The sequence below is a fragment of the Centruroides sculpturatus genome, unplaced genomic scaffold, assembly GCF_000671375.1.
Source record: "Centruroides sculpturatus isolate CEXI.00-Female unplaced genomic scaffold, Cexi_2.0 scaffold522, whole genome shotgun sequence".
Classification (NCBI taxonomy): domain Eukaryota; kingdom Metazoa; phylum Arthropoda; class Arachnida; order Scorpiones; family Buthidae; genus Centruroides; species Centruroides sculpturatus.
This window is the reverse complement of record NW_019384746.1, coordinates 322,598-340,898: the sequence shown is the minus strand read 5'-3', so window position 1 is coordinate 340,898 and position 18,301 is coordinate 322,598. Positions and strand designations below refer to the sequence as shown.

The following is an 18,301-nucleotide window of genomic DNA, read 5'->3' as shown; positions in this document are numbered from 1 at the left end:
CGCATCGATAAAATATAGAAAAGCTATAGGCCTACATTTACGTAATGTAAACGAGCGAGCTTCCTTCCGAAGGCAACTCGATACCCCCATAAAGGACACGTTATACAGTTGTAAGCACACGATACCAGTTGACCTTCCTTCGTAGCCATGACGACGAGATGTTCCTAAAACTGCAAATGGTGTCAATAATCCTTCGATTAATAGAACAACCGTGAAAAACTAATCAAACCAAACAACGGGAGGGAAATCTTATTCAACGTGCCACATGCCAACTCGGCAAAATAACAACGCATGCGTACCACGTGGTTAAACATTTGTCGGATTGGTATAAGATGGCCCAGCTTCCGACATGAATCCAATTCGAATTATTTATGGAAGAGGAGTAGGTTTCCTCGAATCATTCCCAGAATGGCGGTCGAATGGGGATACGATCAGCATAATGGTGAGTAGTTAGATTTTTCTATGTAAATTAATTTTACATAAATAATTTTTCTACTTTATTAATAAATTTTTATATAATTTTTCGCATTTTATTTAATTAAAAGTAATTTTTTAATCTAAAAATACTCGTGGCTGAATACATCGATAAAGTGACAACTCCGATAACTTTTAAATTAAGGTCGACTGATAGCCTATCAGTCATTTGTTTTCGGAATTTAATAATCATTTTTAAACTTTCTTTTAATGTTTTTATACGTGTAATAATTACCTTATTTTATAGTAAATTTTTTAAAAAATAAATTATATAATTAAATAAAATAATAGAGGAAAAATTATATAATTATAATAAANATTTCTTTAAAATATTTATTTAAAAAATTTTTTTAGTTTTTAAATATGATATTTGAAAGGAGTAGATTTTGTAGGACGTTGTGACCTGTTGACGTCAGAAAGGTTACCGAATCGATTCGAGAGACTGCATTCATTGATCGTAGTAGGGAACACCGGGATGAGAATTGCTCTAAGGAATCTAGTGACAAAATCTTTCATGAGAAAGTGTTAATAATGTACCAACCCTGTTCTGTTCTTATGACTAGAAATAATGGATTCGTTATTCTCTTACACGTATCGGAAGTTTTATTTTCTAAAATTGAAAATTTCTATTCGTATTCCTTAAAATAATTATTTTATATAAAACATTTTCCTTAAATAAAATCAGTAAATATTTCTTAAATAGAATAAACGAAAATAATGTTTATTATTCTCTTAAACACAAACTAATGAAAAACATTATATATAGGCCTATATAATGTTTTTACTGTAGTTGTATTTTAATTTAAAGCAGTTATTCTATATATAGAAATTTTAATAGATAATTTTTACATTTAGTTATTAAAATATAAACGTATTCTAATCGATTTTATTTTGTAACTTATCTTTCTTTGTGTGTGTGACAATAATTCGCTGTTGGAAACGTGTAGTATGTCTTTAAACAGTTACGTTAATAGAATAAGGAAACGGATATTTGCATCCAGTCACTCTATTTCCTTTACGGTTAATTGTTAGTTTTGATGTTTTCCTTAAATAAAAATAGCCTCAATATGAAAGTCCTAGTTTACTACCCATTCCGATAAGCTAAGTTTTATATTGTTAATTCAGTGTTTTTATTTTGTCATATTTGTTGTTTTATATTGTTATTCATGATGTTTTATTCGGGGTACAAATATACAATGGGTTTTTTATGGGAAAATCTGAAGATTTTCCCATAAAAACCCATAAAAATACCCGTTGTGTATTTGTCTTTCGTCCATAAATTAGTTACAGAATAAAGCAGTTAGGGTAAAAAGAAAAAAACTTTATCAATATTTAGTAATAACACTTAAAAATATACGTATAGAAACAATATTAATATACAGAATAAAAACAATATAAATAAGTTTTGAAGAATTTAGAACTAAATATTTATTTTTATTTAATAAATTCGTAGACGCATTTCAATGAGTTTACATCTACTTCAATTATCATAAATTAAGCTTCATCATTTACATGGTTGTTTATAATCAAGTATATGTTGAATGATTTATGGGATATTATAGAATAAATCTTTAAAATTTTCTAACGTTACGTAATAACTAATTAAAAATACATTTAATTTAGAGATCATAAATATAATAAGGAATTTTTATATGGAATGTTTTTAATATTTAATTATTTGTTGAATAACCGATATCAAACAATAAACAGGAAAAGAACTTACATAATAACACCACTGCATTGTACGTGTACGTTGATGGAAGATAATAAACAAGAATTGCGGGTCAGGTGGACAAAGGTTTTCATAAAATGTTTCCTCCTAAATTATCATCATTATCATAAGTTTATCTTTCTTTTGTTTTAAAATTTTATATAAAAATATGAAGTAAGAAAATAACTTTAAATTTATTTAGATGATTTTTATCTTAATTTTCGAACACTTAAGTAATTGTACACGGTAAATAAATCGGCTGTTGACATAGATAAATGGCAACGTCACGCTTAGATGGGCGGAAAATTATTAAGCCACTTCTTTAAATTTCAAAAAACTTGTAGACATTATATACATTTTCACTTAACTATAGTAATATGATATGTATATATCATAAAGAATTTGATTTTTCTTCCATTTTATTAGTGTATTTAGTACAATAATCTCAACTTTTTAGATAAAAAAGTTTATCCAAATTTGACTTGTCTAACGTTTAAAAAAAAATTTTTATCAGTTAAACTAGATAGAAAACTTCTATCCTGCAGCTATAAGTTTGCAAAGGAGAAATAAAAATAATTGCCAATTAAATTTGACAATAATCTTTATAATCTTTTTTTATTTTCTTTTTATATATTTACCTTTTTTAATGTGTGAAAATGTGTTACAGAAAACCTTGTTTGCTGTAACACACGTTCTGTGTGGCTTATTCTAAAAATACTGTATTAATATTCAGTGTCGAATTTGGCTACTTAGTAAACATCTATATTCGAATTTTAATAAAATAAGTTCATTGTGACTCTCTTAATACAACTTTCAAACAGCATAAATTTTCATAATTTATAAATTCGCATCAGTAAGATATAATAGTAAATTAATTCATGAACGGCGTAATTTATAACAAAATGAAATAAGCAAATTTGGCAAGAAAAATAATTGTTTTATTTGCATTTAATCGTGGTAGTATAAATATAAATTAATAGCCTTTTTTGTCAAGTAACCTGTTTTGACTTTAATTCTATAATTTATTTTCTTTCTATACTGTCATCGATCTTTTACTCGCATCAGCCATTTTGAAATTTGATGATGATTTGATGAAATTACCAAGCAATAATTTAAATTGTCATATAAAAATGTTTTAGATATAAAATAAGAGAGACTTTTACTTTAAAAAAAAGATAACGTTGTGACTTCGAAACTGATTTTATAAATTAATCTTCTTAATAGCTACTTTTTGCTATGAATTTGAAGAACTTATCATCATCCTTTAAATTCATAGCAAATAAATTTATAAAATCAATTATAATTAGCTCAAGAAAACCTACCTACTATGACATTTTATAAAGATATCTTAGTTAAATAAATATAATCTTTTGTTAAAAATTAAATTTGTATAATAATTTGTCGAAAGAATAGTGAAATTAATATTATTCGTTCTGTGGCCTTTTTAATTAAAATAATAATAATAATAATAATAATAATAATACGTATGAGCACGGGTTATTAATTTTCAACACCGAAAATACTGTGTATATTGCGTGAGAATTAGCAAACTACATTAATTAAATTACTTATAAATACAGCGCGAAAAATAATGTTTTTTAAATACAAGTTATTAACATACTAAAATTATTTTTATTTTAATATTTAAACTAGTAGCCTATATTTATAACTTTTATAATAAATTTTTTTTCTGTTTTTTTAATATAAAAGTTTCTGCACAATAGAATTTCTATTGCTACTTCGCGATCAAGTGACACGTTTTTAAATTGATCTAACACATACAAAAATAGGTCTACAATAGAAATTTAACACATTTTATACAAATAAATTACAGTAAAATTTGTGTAAACCAGAATCAAAACGCGTAAAAAAATCTTTTCCGTTTTTAAAAGGTTTTTTTTTTTTAACGTAGAAAACATCCTGTTCCGAAATTTTTTTTCCGTTTAGGCACGTTTACGTTTTATCCAGTTTCCGTTTTGCACAGGTTTTACTTATCTGTTTTACATAATTTTAATTAGATTATTTTGCTAAGTAATTTTTCTCCAATTAAATTTTTTTAATATTATTTTCATATAATTTTGACACTATTTTATAATATACAGTACACGTGTAAAAAACAAAATGATTGAAAAATGATTTTTATGGTGTCAACAATTGGTAGGTGCTATTAATTTAATCCCAATATGCATTGTACTGTTGTCGACAGACGATCTAATTTTTATAAAATGCAATTTCCTTAATTCTCTTTCCGCAGGTAGTCATATATATATATATATATATTAAAAATTGCTTCGACCTATATTGTAACAAGAGATAAATCTTTTATCTAGAACAATAAATTCTCTTCAAAGATGACATAATCTTATAAGCTTTTATGTGCTATATATCAGTATCTTTAAACGTGATCTTTCTAGATATTTAGTTATTTCGATAAATAACAGAAATACAGTCGACCCCCCTATAACACTGTTGATTATTCCGTTTTATATGAATTTCATGTTGTATGAGTCACTTAGATTTTACAAATACGTGTGCCGGGCTATGAATAGCTAACGTATTTATAAAATCCAAGTGACTCGTACAACATGGAATTCATATAAAACGGAATAATCAACAGTTTTATAGGGGGGTCGACTGGTATGTTCTTTGAATTTTATATTTTATCAGTCTGTTTCATTGCAGGTGCTCGTCAAATTATACGTTATATCATGCGCTAATGATCTGTTGTGATGCTTTATTATGCTATTTCGTACAGGCCTACACTTAAAAGCTTTTCGCAGATTTGGCAACCTCTGTAGATGATTTATCTTCTTTTTTACACCAATCAAAGTTTATTTATTTGCCAAAACTGAGCAATAGCCAGATTCTACAAACACTAAAAATAAATAGTAACCGAAAATGAAGGATATTTTACAGAATTGCAATATAGCTTGTTGCTTAACGAATGACATTTTTGCTTTCAATTGCAGATTTTGCCCGCTTTATACCGTACAATTTAAACTTCGTTTTTCATTTATTAATTAATTATAAATTTTTTCTGATTATTTTTTATTAAATTAAACTATAAAATAAAACAGTTTAATGCAAAAATAGTTAATTTTTCTAAATCAGTAAAAGAAATTTCTCTGAAAGCCAAGAATTATCTGTAATTCAGTGCCCCTTTTTATATAAAAGCATTTTTGAAATGCTCATTGAAACATAAAAAGCTAATATATTTTTAAAGGAAAATTTTACATTTAAGACGTTATTTCTTAACTTCCTGTAGGCCTAATATATGCTATTATTCCGAAGAAAATTATGTAATATAAGTTACGTTAGATCACGATTTAATAATAGTCGATACTTTCAGTTTTTTATAATTAAATTCATTTAGTGTAAAAGTTGTTGTTGTTGTTGTTGTTGTTGTTATTATTAAAATAACATTTTATATAATTTTCTTTATTAATGCAAGAAGTAATTTGTAATTATATAAAGCACACAAATTGTCTATTTTACATCAGTTACAAGTTTAAAAATGACTCTCCGATTTTAATATTTATCAAGTTCTTGTACTGTACACTCGTTCATTAAAACAAAATATGCACAAAGAAGAAGATTGTTTGAATCAAATGAAACTTTAATGCGAACATAATGACGACAGTAATAAGTGATTATCATATCGCAGAAAAGGAATAATTTCCTGTGAACAACGGTACGATTTAAAGGAATCTTTTTAAAATCTTGTAGGACTTTCTCTTGTTTAATGTACGTACGGCGATACGGTTTGACATGAAAGTATACAGGCATCGTATCCTTCGACAGATTTTTCTCCACAAATGCTGTCGCTCCTGAACCCTCATATTCTAGATGGACAAAGTTGGCGTTCCATCTGCTCTTACAATTGCTCGATGGACGACGAATGTGGACTCTGGGAAGTCCAAGGAAATGTAGCATCGTGACAGAGAAATTTCCTGAAAGCTTTATCTGTATGCGACTGAGCATTATCTTGCTGGAAAAAAGTCGTTTGCAGCCCTGCCATTAAAGGTAACATGCAAGGGCCCAAGATTTTCCGAACGTCCTACCTCTTGTGTCTCTAGCACCATTACTAGAGGGACCGAATCTCGTATAAGATTGCCTCCGTCTGTCGTGTTGGTCTGTGAGCGTTTTGTTAATAGTAAAAACAAAAATCAAGCGCTTACCAGTGAAAAATGAAAGCGATCCTCCCAGACACAAATACAGTGGTCGTCCGTTCCTAAAGACTCCGTTGCGTGTTCATGTTTGGCTCACGATTATGCAACGGTAATCTTTCCAGATTGTATATCTGGGGCTTCTAGAGCCGTGTATGTGTGCCCGACGTAGCCTAACCATTGCCCTCAACGTTTCATCAATCGGGTTAAATGGCCCATATGACGGACATTTCGGCATTACTGCCATTCTGCTTCCCTCAGTTCGACGACGTAGACTTTAATCACGGCTGTTTTGAGAATATCTGTCTTATAACTGCGTTTTACAGACAGGCCTGGTGTTCGAAGATTTCCAAACATATACACCTGAAAATTCTGAACATAAAACGGTTAGCAGAGGGTAAATTACTACGGAATACTGGGATAACAGGTCTAAGGTACTATAACGGCATTATCTGGCATGCAATCGGACCACAACTGTAATTATTTACCTGTATATCGTTGAGATTTTGTAGTATTATGACAATTCTAGTTGGGGACATAACTTTTTTTTATGTCAACGAATTTTAATACTGTACTTTTATTTTTTTTATATATATTCTGATTTTATCTATTAGCTATAAGTAAAAAAATTTACTATTTTTAATATAATAATAAATATATAATAAAATAAGATTTAACTGAGATTTTATCGATCTGGTATTATGTAAGGTTTCCCGAATAACGTAAAAACACGTTCCATCCATTTTTCGAAATTGTTCAATCAAATCTTAAATTTTAAAAAGATTTTCAAAAATCCACATTTTAAATTTAGACAGATTTTTTAAAAATTTTGAAACTGTTATTTCTCTTTTTAACAAATTATTTGATCTCTTATTCAATATTGAATAATTTAAACCATTTACAAAGAGAGAGAACACGTTTTTTTTATAATAAACTTCTTAACAATTATACAATAATTAGTAACTTCTTTTTTAATAAGCGTGATATTTATTTCAGTGTTTTTTTATTATGTAATTTTAAATCTGATATTTATAAAGTTTACTTTTGGATTTTAAAACGGTATTTTTTTTTTTTAATATTTTTCCTTATTCATATGGATGCTTTTAGATGTTACTGTATATAGATTCATTTTAGATGTTTTGTTATTTTTGTACGTATAACTTTGAAACTGTTTATATCTGGAATCATTATAAAACACTTAAAGGTTGAGAGTTAAAAGCAAATCTTTAATGAATAAGCCTGTTTTACAAAAAATTATTATATAAGCATATTATTTTTTTAAATAAAATTTTTAGTTTGTTTCTTTTGTGATGTGTCTATAGAAGAGATAAAACGATAATTTTTAGTGCAAAAATTTTAAAATAAAATTAATAAAAATGATTTTTGTAAACCGATAATAGAATTAAAATATATAATGATTATATACGTAGGGCTTCGCTATCGACTTGCTATTGTCGATTAGAAATAACTCTACTCAAAACTTATAAATTTGCAGGACCCCACCTGTGGTGTAAATATTATCCGAGCGCTAATGGAACACAGCAATCGCCAATCAATATCGACACGACATCCATTATGACAGATGAACAATTGCTTCGTTATAAATTGACTTGGAATTATGAATCTGATATTTGTACCGCTTTACACAATACGGGTAACGGATGGCAAGTTGACGTGGATGCCAAAGGATGTGAGTTCCTATTTTAAAGTTTTTTTAAAGACTATTATACGAAAATTTTTTAATGTTATTTTAAAAATTTTATTTCACAATATGCCAAAGAAATGTTTTATGCTTTCTTTTGAAAACAAATTCTTATATAACAGCTGTTCTCAACTTTTTTTTTCACTGGCGTACCACCTGATCCTTCTGTGNTTTAGAAATTTTACACAAAAGGCACTTGAGTTATTATGCTTCAAACTGATACTGGGTGAACGAAAATCATGCTCCCACAGCATACATACACACTCACAAGCATCCATACATAGAAACCCCCAATTTTGTTTTGCATTTCTTGACGTTCCAAATTCCCCTGAGTCCAAAAATGTAAAATTGGGGAGTCATTTTTGACCGATCGCCATACCTTACCCCTATTATAAACAGCAGAAGGAAAGTAAAAATAAAATGACTCCTTTTCAGATTTTTACATTTTTGGATTCGGGACCTCGAAACGTCGAGAAATGCAAAAAAATTCGGGAATTTTTTCTGTATATAGTATATGGATGCTTGTGTGTGGGAAGCACGATTTTCTTCACCTACTTTGAAGCTTAACTCCCTTGCTTTTTGTTGGAAATTTCTGAAATTTTGCAGGGAGATTTGTTTTTATTAAGGGGATTGATGCTATTAAATTTGGTGATAAAGGTCGAGGGGTGGGGCGATAATGGGGGTAGTGTATCTTATATCTCCAGTAGAGTCGGACTTAATGACGATTTTACTCGTTATTAACATTTACAATTTTTTTTTTTATAAAAACCCATCCCTAGCCTCAAAATTAAGCTTTTTTTCCATTTTATAATAGTTATCATATTTTATAAAAACTTTTTACATTTTTAACAGATGGTCCACCAAATGTTGCCGGGAAAGTTAAGCAACTCGTTGCTAAATTTTTTAAAAGATTGTTATATAAAATACGTTTAAATTATTTAAATATTTTTATATTTATATTAAACAGTCTGAACAATAAAATAAAATTACTTTTTCTTTCCATAGAGATATTATTATGCTTATTTAAAATATTTGTTAATAGATTTTATTCTTTAAGTAATTAAATGTAAAACCTGAAATTATTTGTTTTATTTCCATACAAAATAATTCGTATTTAGTACTGTGAACATAACTAAATTCATTAATGTAAAAATGTGTAGCTTTTGTATACTAAATATGATGTATTAAAATTCTAATTTATATATTCAGGTTTGGAGGGAGGCCCATTACAACATAATTATCGTTTACAACAATTTCACTGCCATTGGGGAGACAACAGCTCTTACGGATCAGAACACACCGTAGACGGAAAAACTTATTCTGGTGAAGTGAGTTTTTGGAGAAAATCTATTTTTATTGCGTTTATTAATCCTCATTGAAGATACACAATGATTTTCTTTATATGTATTAAATGAATATTGTTTTTAAAAATATCAAGAATGAATCATATTGTCTCGTAATACATTTAATGTAAAAATTTCAAAATGTAATGGTATAATACAAAGGTGGATTTTGCTTGAAATAGTAATCTAAATCGGTTTTGATTCGTCACGATTAATTAAAAAAATCACTAAAATTTCGAAATTAAGAGAGAATTCGTAGAACATTCGCATTAAAAATAATTAATTGAAAATCAATCAACTTCCATATATTTTCGGAGTTGTATTTCATTGATTTGAAAAGTTAATTTAGTACTTAAATTCCTGTTATGCCAGGAGCGAGAACGTATTCAGTTTTTTCGTGCAGAAAATTTAATGATCGAAAATGATTTTTGCTGCACTTACATTTTTTGTTTTTCGATGACGAAACTATTTTGTACAAAGACATGACCTAAGTTATTTTAAGAAATTATTCCTCCTTGTTTCGAGAGTAATTGAAATCTAAACAAATAGGATATCGTCAGATGATATTTGTATGTTTTTGAAATGATTACATTTCTCTGAACATCTTTATCTTCATTTTGATAGTATCATAACGATGTTAAATAAGCGCGATATTCCGATTTGGTTGTGTCGCATTTATAAACCTACTGAAATGGAATAGTTGAATAAAATGAACCGAAATCTAGCATTACTCCTTTCTGACTTCATATTTTTAATTTCATGACGATAAGTCAATCAGTTAAATAAGTATAGAAACTGTTAATATGTTACTATTACTTTCTAGGCTGTTATATATAGGCCTATATATATATATATATATATAAAATATATTAATATTTTGATATATGAAAGTTAATACTTGGATATCGGATCACAAACGCCCGATTTCCCTTAGTAACAGAATCAAGACAAGAATTTGTGGACATCTTCATTGGTCCATTCATTTCGTATATAAGGTAAAGATCACATTCAACGAACACTTTTTGGTCTTACCGCCCACGATCTCACATATACAGTAGACCTCATAACACTGTTGATAATTCCGTGTTACATGAATTCCATGTTGTACGAGTCACTTAGATTTTACAAATACGTGAGCCGTTCACAGCCTGGCACACGTATTTGTAAAATCTAAGTGACTCGTACAACATGGAATTCATATAACACGAAATTATCAACAGTGTTATAGTGGGTCTACTGTACATATAAATTTGTATGATCAATTTATTGAAATTAAATAAAAACATTAGCTTGTTTATTTTATTGATCATCACTAAAATTATGGAAATGATGATTATAAAAAATTATTTTTTTTTCTCCTTTTTAATTATGTTTGTTTTAAATTGTCAAAATATAATAAATTACTCTGCTTATTAAATTAAGTTGATAATTTATTTAAATCAATAATACTGGATTTTCTTCAACTGCTTCCAAATTTACATCTTAAAATTATATACCTGTATTTTTATTTTAGGTGTATTTTATTTGCAAGATTAATTTTTAATAATGATTTATTTTAATTAGAATTTTTAAAGATAATGCATAATTTACATAGGATAGAAGTGGTTAAATTAAGGATCGATTATTTGTTTTATTTTTACCCAAAAATAAGAGGAAGCAAAAATTTAAAATTAGCACAGGGCACCTGAAAAGCTAGTTACGGCGCTGTAAATGCATATTTGCAAAATAAAGACAATTTTTTAATGAATGTTTAATGTTTTAATGAAAATCTAGGATAAAGAATGAAAATATTCTTAAATAAATAATGAAAAACTATTTTCAAATTGTAATATAACCAGAAAATATTCTCTTCTCTTCCAAGAATATTACATAAATTATTAACAGCTGTTGGAATGTATGAAATGGAATTTTTTTTGTACATTAATACTGTTTATAGCAAAATAAATAAATGGAAAAAATCACAAAATCGAATAGAATAAAATGATTTTTATACTTTATTCATTATCTTTTTGCTACGTTACACTAATTTTTCTCTTTATCTAAAACAATTTTTTTTTCCATTTCTATTTTGATTAATAGTAAATTTTTAAAATTATGATCAATCAGATTCATCTTGTCCATTGGAATGCTGATTTATTTGAAAATTTCAAAGAAGCTGCTCGTTGTAATGGAGGATTAGCTGTTCTGGGCGTTTTTCTTCAAGTGAGTATGATCATTTTCTGGACACTTAAATATATATATTATTTATCAAATTTATTTTTTAGTTAGGAGAAGAGAATTCAGAATTAAACAAACTAACAAAATTGATGCCTAATATTGCTTATAAAGCAGATAAGACTCCTATAGAAGAAAAAATTAATCTTACAGCATTTTTACCAAGTAAGTTTATCTGCTATAATATATATATATACAAGCATGTATCAAAAAGATTTTATTTTTTATATTTAAAATGTGATTTTATACTTTTTAATCTTAAAGAAAACAAAACGTTTTGGACCTATGAAGGATCTCTTACTACACCACCCTGTTATGAAAGCGTTACCTGGATAGTTTTCAGAGAACCTATTCAAATATCTGAACAACAGGTATTATTATTTTTATTGTAAATTTAGATTGTTCTGTACTAATAGTTAATAATTAATTAACTTAAAGTAGTTCAAAAAAAGTTCTTTTTTCCTATTGGAAATGATTGAGAAAATTTTTACTTATCGATAATAGGTAAAAAATTCATTTTATAATACATTTTCAATCTTTTTAAATTGCAAATTTATAACATTAGTATGGATTTCCTATACCATAATTTATTTAGAATTTTGCGAGTCTTAAAAAAATTTAAATTTAGCGATATTGCAAAAGCTTAAGATTGACTTCAAGCATTTAATTTGGTAAATATTCTTTAAGGATTAAAAGAATTAGCTTGGAAAATTTAGCTTAGAAAATAATTTCGCACTGTTTAGGAAATCTAAGTAATTTTATAATAGTTGACAATATAATTTTGGATAGACAAGAATTTTTATAATAATTTTTTTAACCTCCTAAATTTTATCTTGCATTCAAATTACGATAATTTAAGTTTAAAAATATTCGTACTAGAAATTTATATAAATTTTTAAAGATGAAATGATTATGGTTTCTTTTTCTTTTTTTTTTAATTTCAGCACTCAACCATCTCACGTTTTCAAAAATTTTTAGAGAAGACAGATTAGTGTCAGTTAACATATACTGATAGTGAAAAAAGCGTGTATAACAACCCAGAATTTATATAGGCTAACATTGTGTAATTATACTTTGATATATTGATGTATATTTATTTTATTTATAATTAGTTATTGATGATTCTTTAATGAAATAATAGAAAAAAAAACAATGCTATTTCGAAAACTTAAAAAATAAAAATTAGTAAACCGATAAAATAATAATTTTGAGAAAAGTATAGCTCAAGTTCTTAAAGTGGCAAGATAAATGAGTGTATCTTCATCTTTATTGATGTTTTTGCTTTACGACAGACATAACTTCCCATTTTCTGATTTAAGAAAGTAGACACAAACAGGTCGATAAATTATTCATAATGAAGATTATATAAAGATCTTTAATTATAAATTATTCATTAATGAATGAGATATATATATATATAAGAAAATAATATAATTACCTTTTTACATATTATATAACGTTTTTATTTATTTTTACTTTTCTTGTCTTATCGTTAACTGCTACTATCTTCAGTATATATATTTTTTTTCTTTTTCGTTTTTTCCTGGAACCGCTATTTATATAAATAACTAATGTAAGATATATTATATAACCGTCACCATTTTAAGTAAATAATTTTTTTTAAATGATTGAAACAATTATTTATTAGATTTTTTATATCTATTATTTCTACAAGATGTAAGTACAGTAAAAAAAAAGAAAGAGGATTTATTTTTTTATTTTTGTTCGTTTATTTAGAATGCAATTTTAAATACTACATTAATTAAATTGACTATTATAATCTCATATATTTTTATGCTTTTTTTATAGCTCGAAGAATTTCGGAAATTGCATCGTAAACCACAACAGACCAATTCAGAAAATGCCAATAAAGAATCACCCGAATGCATTAGGAAGAATTACAGGCCGACTCAAATACTTCATAACCGTCTTGTTCGTGAAGCATTCTATACAAACTAATAAAAAAAAATTAAATAATTATATTCTAGTAATAGATGAACTATATTTTTGGATAGAAACTTTAAATCTATATATAAATTATAGTTAAGGCTCTGCTTATGATAGAACCAATGCAGATAAATGAACATTAAAATTGATATGGTCATAATTCTGTGTTCATTTATCTACACGGTCTAATATAACAAATAAAACTGAGCTAAATTGAATTCTGCATGGAAAAACTATTGCGAAGTCTTCCTGAAAGTTATATTTTCATATTATATCCCCTATAGAATATATTCTTTATACAAACAAAATTTATATTTTTAATGTTTCTGTATATATATAAATATAGAAAGGATGAAATTTCTTGCATAATTTTAAGCACGTTAAGTTTTAAAATCATTTAATATTTTTGCAAAATTCTTGAAATAAAGTCCAAGCTCTAAGATACTTTTATCATTATAAAGAACTAAAGTATTTTTTGAATATTTTCCTTTTGAAATTTCATCTATTACTTCTGCATATTCCAATAGCAATAAAAATTTTAAATGAGCATTGTTTAAACACAAGCGTGTTGTTGCGTGTTTCAAAGTATTGTGAAAGCAAAACACGGCCAGCCCATATTATATACATTTAAGCATTTTAAAATTTATGCTCAGTTTAAAATTCGAGTGTTTAAATAATGGTAAATTTATATATAGGCGTACATCGTAAAGAAAATTTCATAAATTACACATTTATATATTCGGTTACATATAGACCTACTTACTTTAAATAATAATTTTAATATTCGATGTGGAAAACGCTAAATTTTAGAAAAAAAATATATTAAATTTCAGCTCCAACTGTTACTTAGATACTACATTTCATTAAAGTCTAATCGGTTCTTAGGTATAGGTTACTACAGAGTAATTGCTACATGCAAATACTTTACAAACCCATCATTTTTTAGGAAGTAAATTTATTAAAACTTGAATGAGAAAAGTTTATTTAATTATTTAAACTATTCGTCGAGTTGGGTGTTGACTTCACTGATCTCTTATTCCTAATTAAATAAAATAATTTGATTTTTTTTACTATTATAGGGAAAAGTTGCAATTATCATTATTTTATTAAGGCGATTTCCGCAAGAATATATAATTTTAAATTCGATTAATAGCGTATAACTTTGTGATACAGGTCGACTATCACTAATCCGGTTCCATCACTAATTTCGACTAGCGTAATTTCAAATTTCTCTTCTCGCCTCATCAACCTGTCCCTACTGTTTTGAAGGTGTTCAACATTGCTCCTTGTACGATAATTTTTCAAAAATTTTCATTTAATTTTTGTTTTCTTTTATTGGCCAACTTGCACTGGTTTACAGGATATTTTTAAGATAGAATGAGTTAATTAGCTGTTAGGTTATGTTCTAGTCTAACCATCAGTAATCCGACATCCTACAAACCCCAATGCCGGATTAGTGATGATCAATCTGTATTTAAATCATGTTTAATTCAAAAATTACTAGTTCTCACCATCTAAAGCGAATTACATTAGTCATGTTTCATATTTTTATAGATAATTGTGAACGAAATTCCTTTACCATTGCAGTGGAAATAAGATTTCATTAAAATTTTATCTTTTAACCATTGCGGAAAAAAAATCAAAACTTTAAATATTTAAATGTATATAGTGTGTGTATATAAATGAAACAGTAAATATTTTTTAATTATCTTAATTACAATTTTTTTTAACAAGTTTAACCATTTTAAAAGTGATTTATATTTATTTTTTCAGCTTTTTGATATCAAACATATCAGGTCGGTATCGGTTTGTATATTCAGCGTGTTTTTTTTTTTTTTAGCTTGAAGTAATTAATGTATAACATAATAAGATAATACAAAATATAGAATATTTATTCGAGTCATAAATACAGTATATTTTTAGGTAAAGTAGCCTGTTCATGGTTCATTTATACAAACCTAAATACATCATTGTCAACTATATTTATGCCATAATACAATTTAAAGGTTGCATAAAATTTTAACTGTAAATAATTCTCCGTTATAATACCAAGTGTCTTGTACATGTAAATTATAACAGACATTTTCAAGAAAGGACCTGATTAATTTGGCCTCACTTGAAAAATAAAAAAAAACTTTATGATTCTCTTCATATGGAAAGTTTAGTAAATAATTACATCATTATGTTAAAAATATATAAAAATGATCAGTATTCTTTGTTTTTTGGCATTCTAAAAGTGTACACTATAAATTATGACTATGCAGCATATATTTGCAGAGCCTGTACATATATTTTAAAGAAAATATTACACAGTAATCCTTAGTTTAATAATAATCCTTAATATAAATTAATATATTTATAGTTTAAAAGCAAAGAACAGAAAAAGTTCACTATAGAAGTTGATTTCACATTGTATTCCCAGTGTAAAAAATAAACTAGTTTTTAATATTAAAATGTGTATTTATAAAAGATTATACATAGTTGTATTATACAGAAAAATCATATCATTTAATGTTAAAATGCACAAATAGATTGATTGTATTTTAGATTTCTTCCCGAGAAATCTGCTGTTTTAATATAAGAATTTTAAAATACTGGTACGTAATGTTTATTTGCATTAATGCCATTGTAGAATGTAATCTTGAAAAAATATATTTGAATTAATAAATAGATGAAAATTTCAATTTTCAGTTGTGTATTAATGATTTTTAATTTAAATTATATACATACAAACTCAAAGCTTCAAAATATTGTTCTGAATTATTCTTAAACATAAATTAAATATAAGAATTTTTTTTTAATTTCCAAGAACATTTATATCATAAAGCTGTACTTTAAACCACTTGGGCACAGGTGCTAATTCTTGGAGATACATTATTATTTTAATAGTTAAATATTTTTTTTAACAATACAGAACATATTTACAGGCAGCAGGAACATAGCACATGCTTTTTTTCCAGCTCCTGCAACAAGAAAAACAACAAAAAAAATATCAACACAATACATTGACTATCAAACTTCAATATTTGTTATTAAAAAAACGTTATCTCTGTAAAAGTCTTTGATATCAAAGTAAAATTGTTTATTAGGAATGTCTGGTTTAAAAATTCACTTTAATATAGTACAAAAATAGTTGATTCACAACACAATTAACTTATAAAATGTGAAAATTAATTTTTGGCTGCCAATTTAAATTTAAAAATAAACATCAATTTATAATTCCCAAAGTGACCTTAGTGTATCTGTAATGATGATATGAGTTTTTGTCAAATCAATCTATGCATGCAGTTAAATTAATTAAATGTAAACTTTTTCAGAATTTCTAGACCAAATCAAAAACATAGATTTTGCTTAGTGTCTTGCCTTTGTGATGTGTAAATATACAGTAGCTGAATATATAGTGTTTTAACATGTCTTTTTTTCTTTTTTTTATGAGGGGCTAACTTGTAAGACTAATTCTATATATCAGTGCCAGTTTCAACACGACTACACAAGCACAGTGTCTTGAAGAGGAGAAAAAGCATGAGGTTTGTGGTTGGTATGTCCATCATACAAGAATAAATGATCATCAAACTGTGTATTAGACATTATTGACATTAAAATTTTTCTTGTTTATTTTTTTTATACTTAGGTAATTTGATTTATTATTGGTATATAATTGTGAGCACTATGTTGGCCTTTCTTTATTGCTAAACTTATTACACTGTCACTGGACACAAGACCAGCCTTAGAAAATCACTTTATTTTTCCAAAAATAATGCATTTTGGACCTCATCAGCTTGTTGTAATAGCATCAATTTCATAATTATTTATAACACATTTACGAAAGTACATAAAATCACCATGTTTGATAAAATTCCAGGTGTTTGATTAAACATGCTGATTCAATGCTTAGAGCAGTATAATTAAAACAAGCAGTAAAACAAACAGTATATGTAATAAAAGACACTGTTAAAATAATAAACAGCTTCACCGTTAAAGTAGTAATATAATGAACTGATTCACTGTAAAAACAATAAAATTATAAAATGATAGTTGCTGTACATTTTTTTCATACTGCTCACAAGTATATATGAAGACAAGACTATACAAGAAGAGTCTTCTAGTATTCATAGTATTTATTATCGGTAATTTTTCCAATGTTAAATTTACATTTATTTATTGTTTTTTATTTGATAATTTTTGTGTACACACTTTAACTCCTATATTGTTTATCAATTAGCCTTTAATTCCTTTTTATATATTTATATATATAACTTTATTGTATCCTATATTGTTTGTAAATTTTTGCTTGCAGAATGTCACAGAATTCCAAAAAGGACTTAGGTGTGACAAGGGCAAAGAAAGGTTGTGGAGCACTGATATGCATTTACAGTTTCATATACAGTAGAGCCTCAAAAACTCGGCCTAAAGTGGACCGAAGGGTGGCCGAGTTTGTGAAAATGCCGGGTTATCGGGAATGGGGTTAAAAAGAATAAGTATGAGTGTTTTTTCAGAAAATACTGTATTGTACTTGTATGTATTGTTTACTTGAGAATACAACAGAGAATAAACTGCCCAAATACCCTTAAACAAAGGAAAAGTACGTCTTTTATGAAGGCATAGAGCCTTTACTACATGAAAATGAAAATTAATGAATACACTGTACAGTAATTTACCTGATAAGACAGACCTCAGAAAAATACTTTGAGGCATAAAGCTGTCTTTATCATGAAAATTAATTAACTAAGGATTTTTTTTCCCT

General features: G+C 26.7%; 2 protein-coding genes across 3 annotated transcripts in view; one reads left to right on the top strand and one right to left on the bottom strand.

Moving 5' to 3' along the window:
• On the top strand, positions 1-16,229 carry LOC111628462 (carbonic anhydrase 13-like). 2 transcript variants are annotated; one of them, XR_002757178.1, is made up of 8 exons: positions 1-442; positions 7,847-8,041; positions 9,263-9,381; positions 11,503-11,598; positions 11,661-11,775; positions 11,875-11,981; positions 12,555-12,673; positions 13,420-13,550. XR_002757178.1 is itself a non-coding variant. In XM_023372259.1 (7 exons), the coding sequence occupies exons 1-7, from the start codon at positions 292-294 to the stop codon at positions 13,567-13,569; spliced, it is 933 nt and encodes a 310-aa protein (XP_023228027.1). In that variant the 5' UTR covers positions 5-291; the 3' UTR covers positions 13,570-16,229. The 2 variants fall into 2 exon arrangements, 1 of the variants encoding a protein (XP_023228027.1); XM_023372259.1 differs by lacking the exon at positions 12,555-12,673 and having other exon boundaries at positions 5-442; positions 13,420-16,229.
• A 128-nt stretch (positions 16,230-16,357) lies between these two features.
• The window catches only part of LOC111628464 (exosome complex component RRP42-like), a 29,982-nt gene continuing 28,038 nt past the window's right edge, over positions 16,358-18,301 (bottom strand). The window contains exon 9 of the mRNA XM_023372263.1: positions 16,358-16,520. Coding sequence (XP_023228031.1) covers positions 16,479-16,520 — 42 coding nt within the window. The 3' untranslated portion in view covers positions 16,358-16,478. The remainder of the gene's footprint in view (positions 16,521-18,301) is intronic.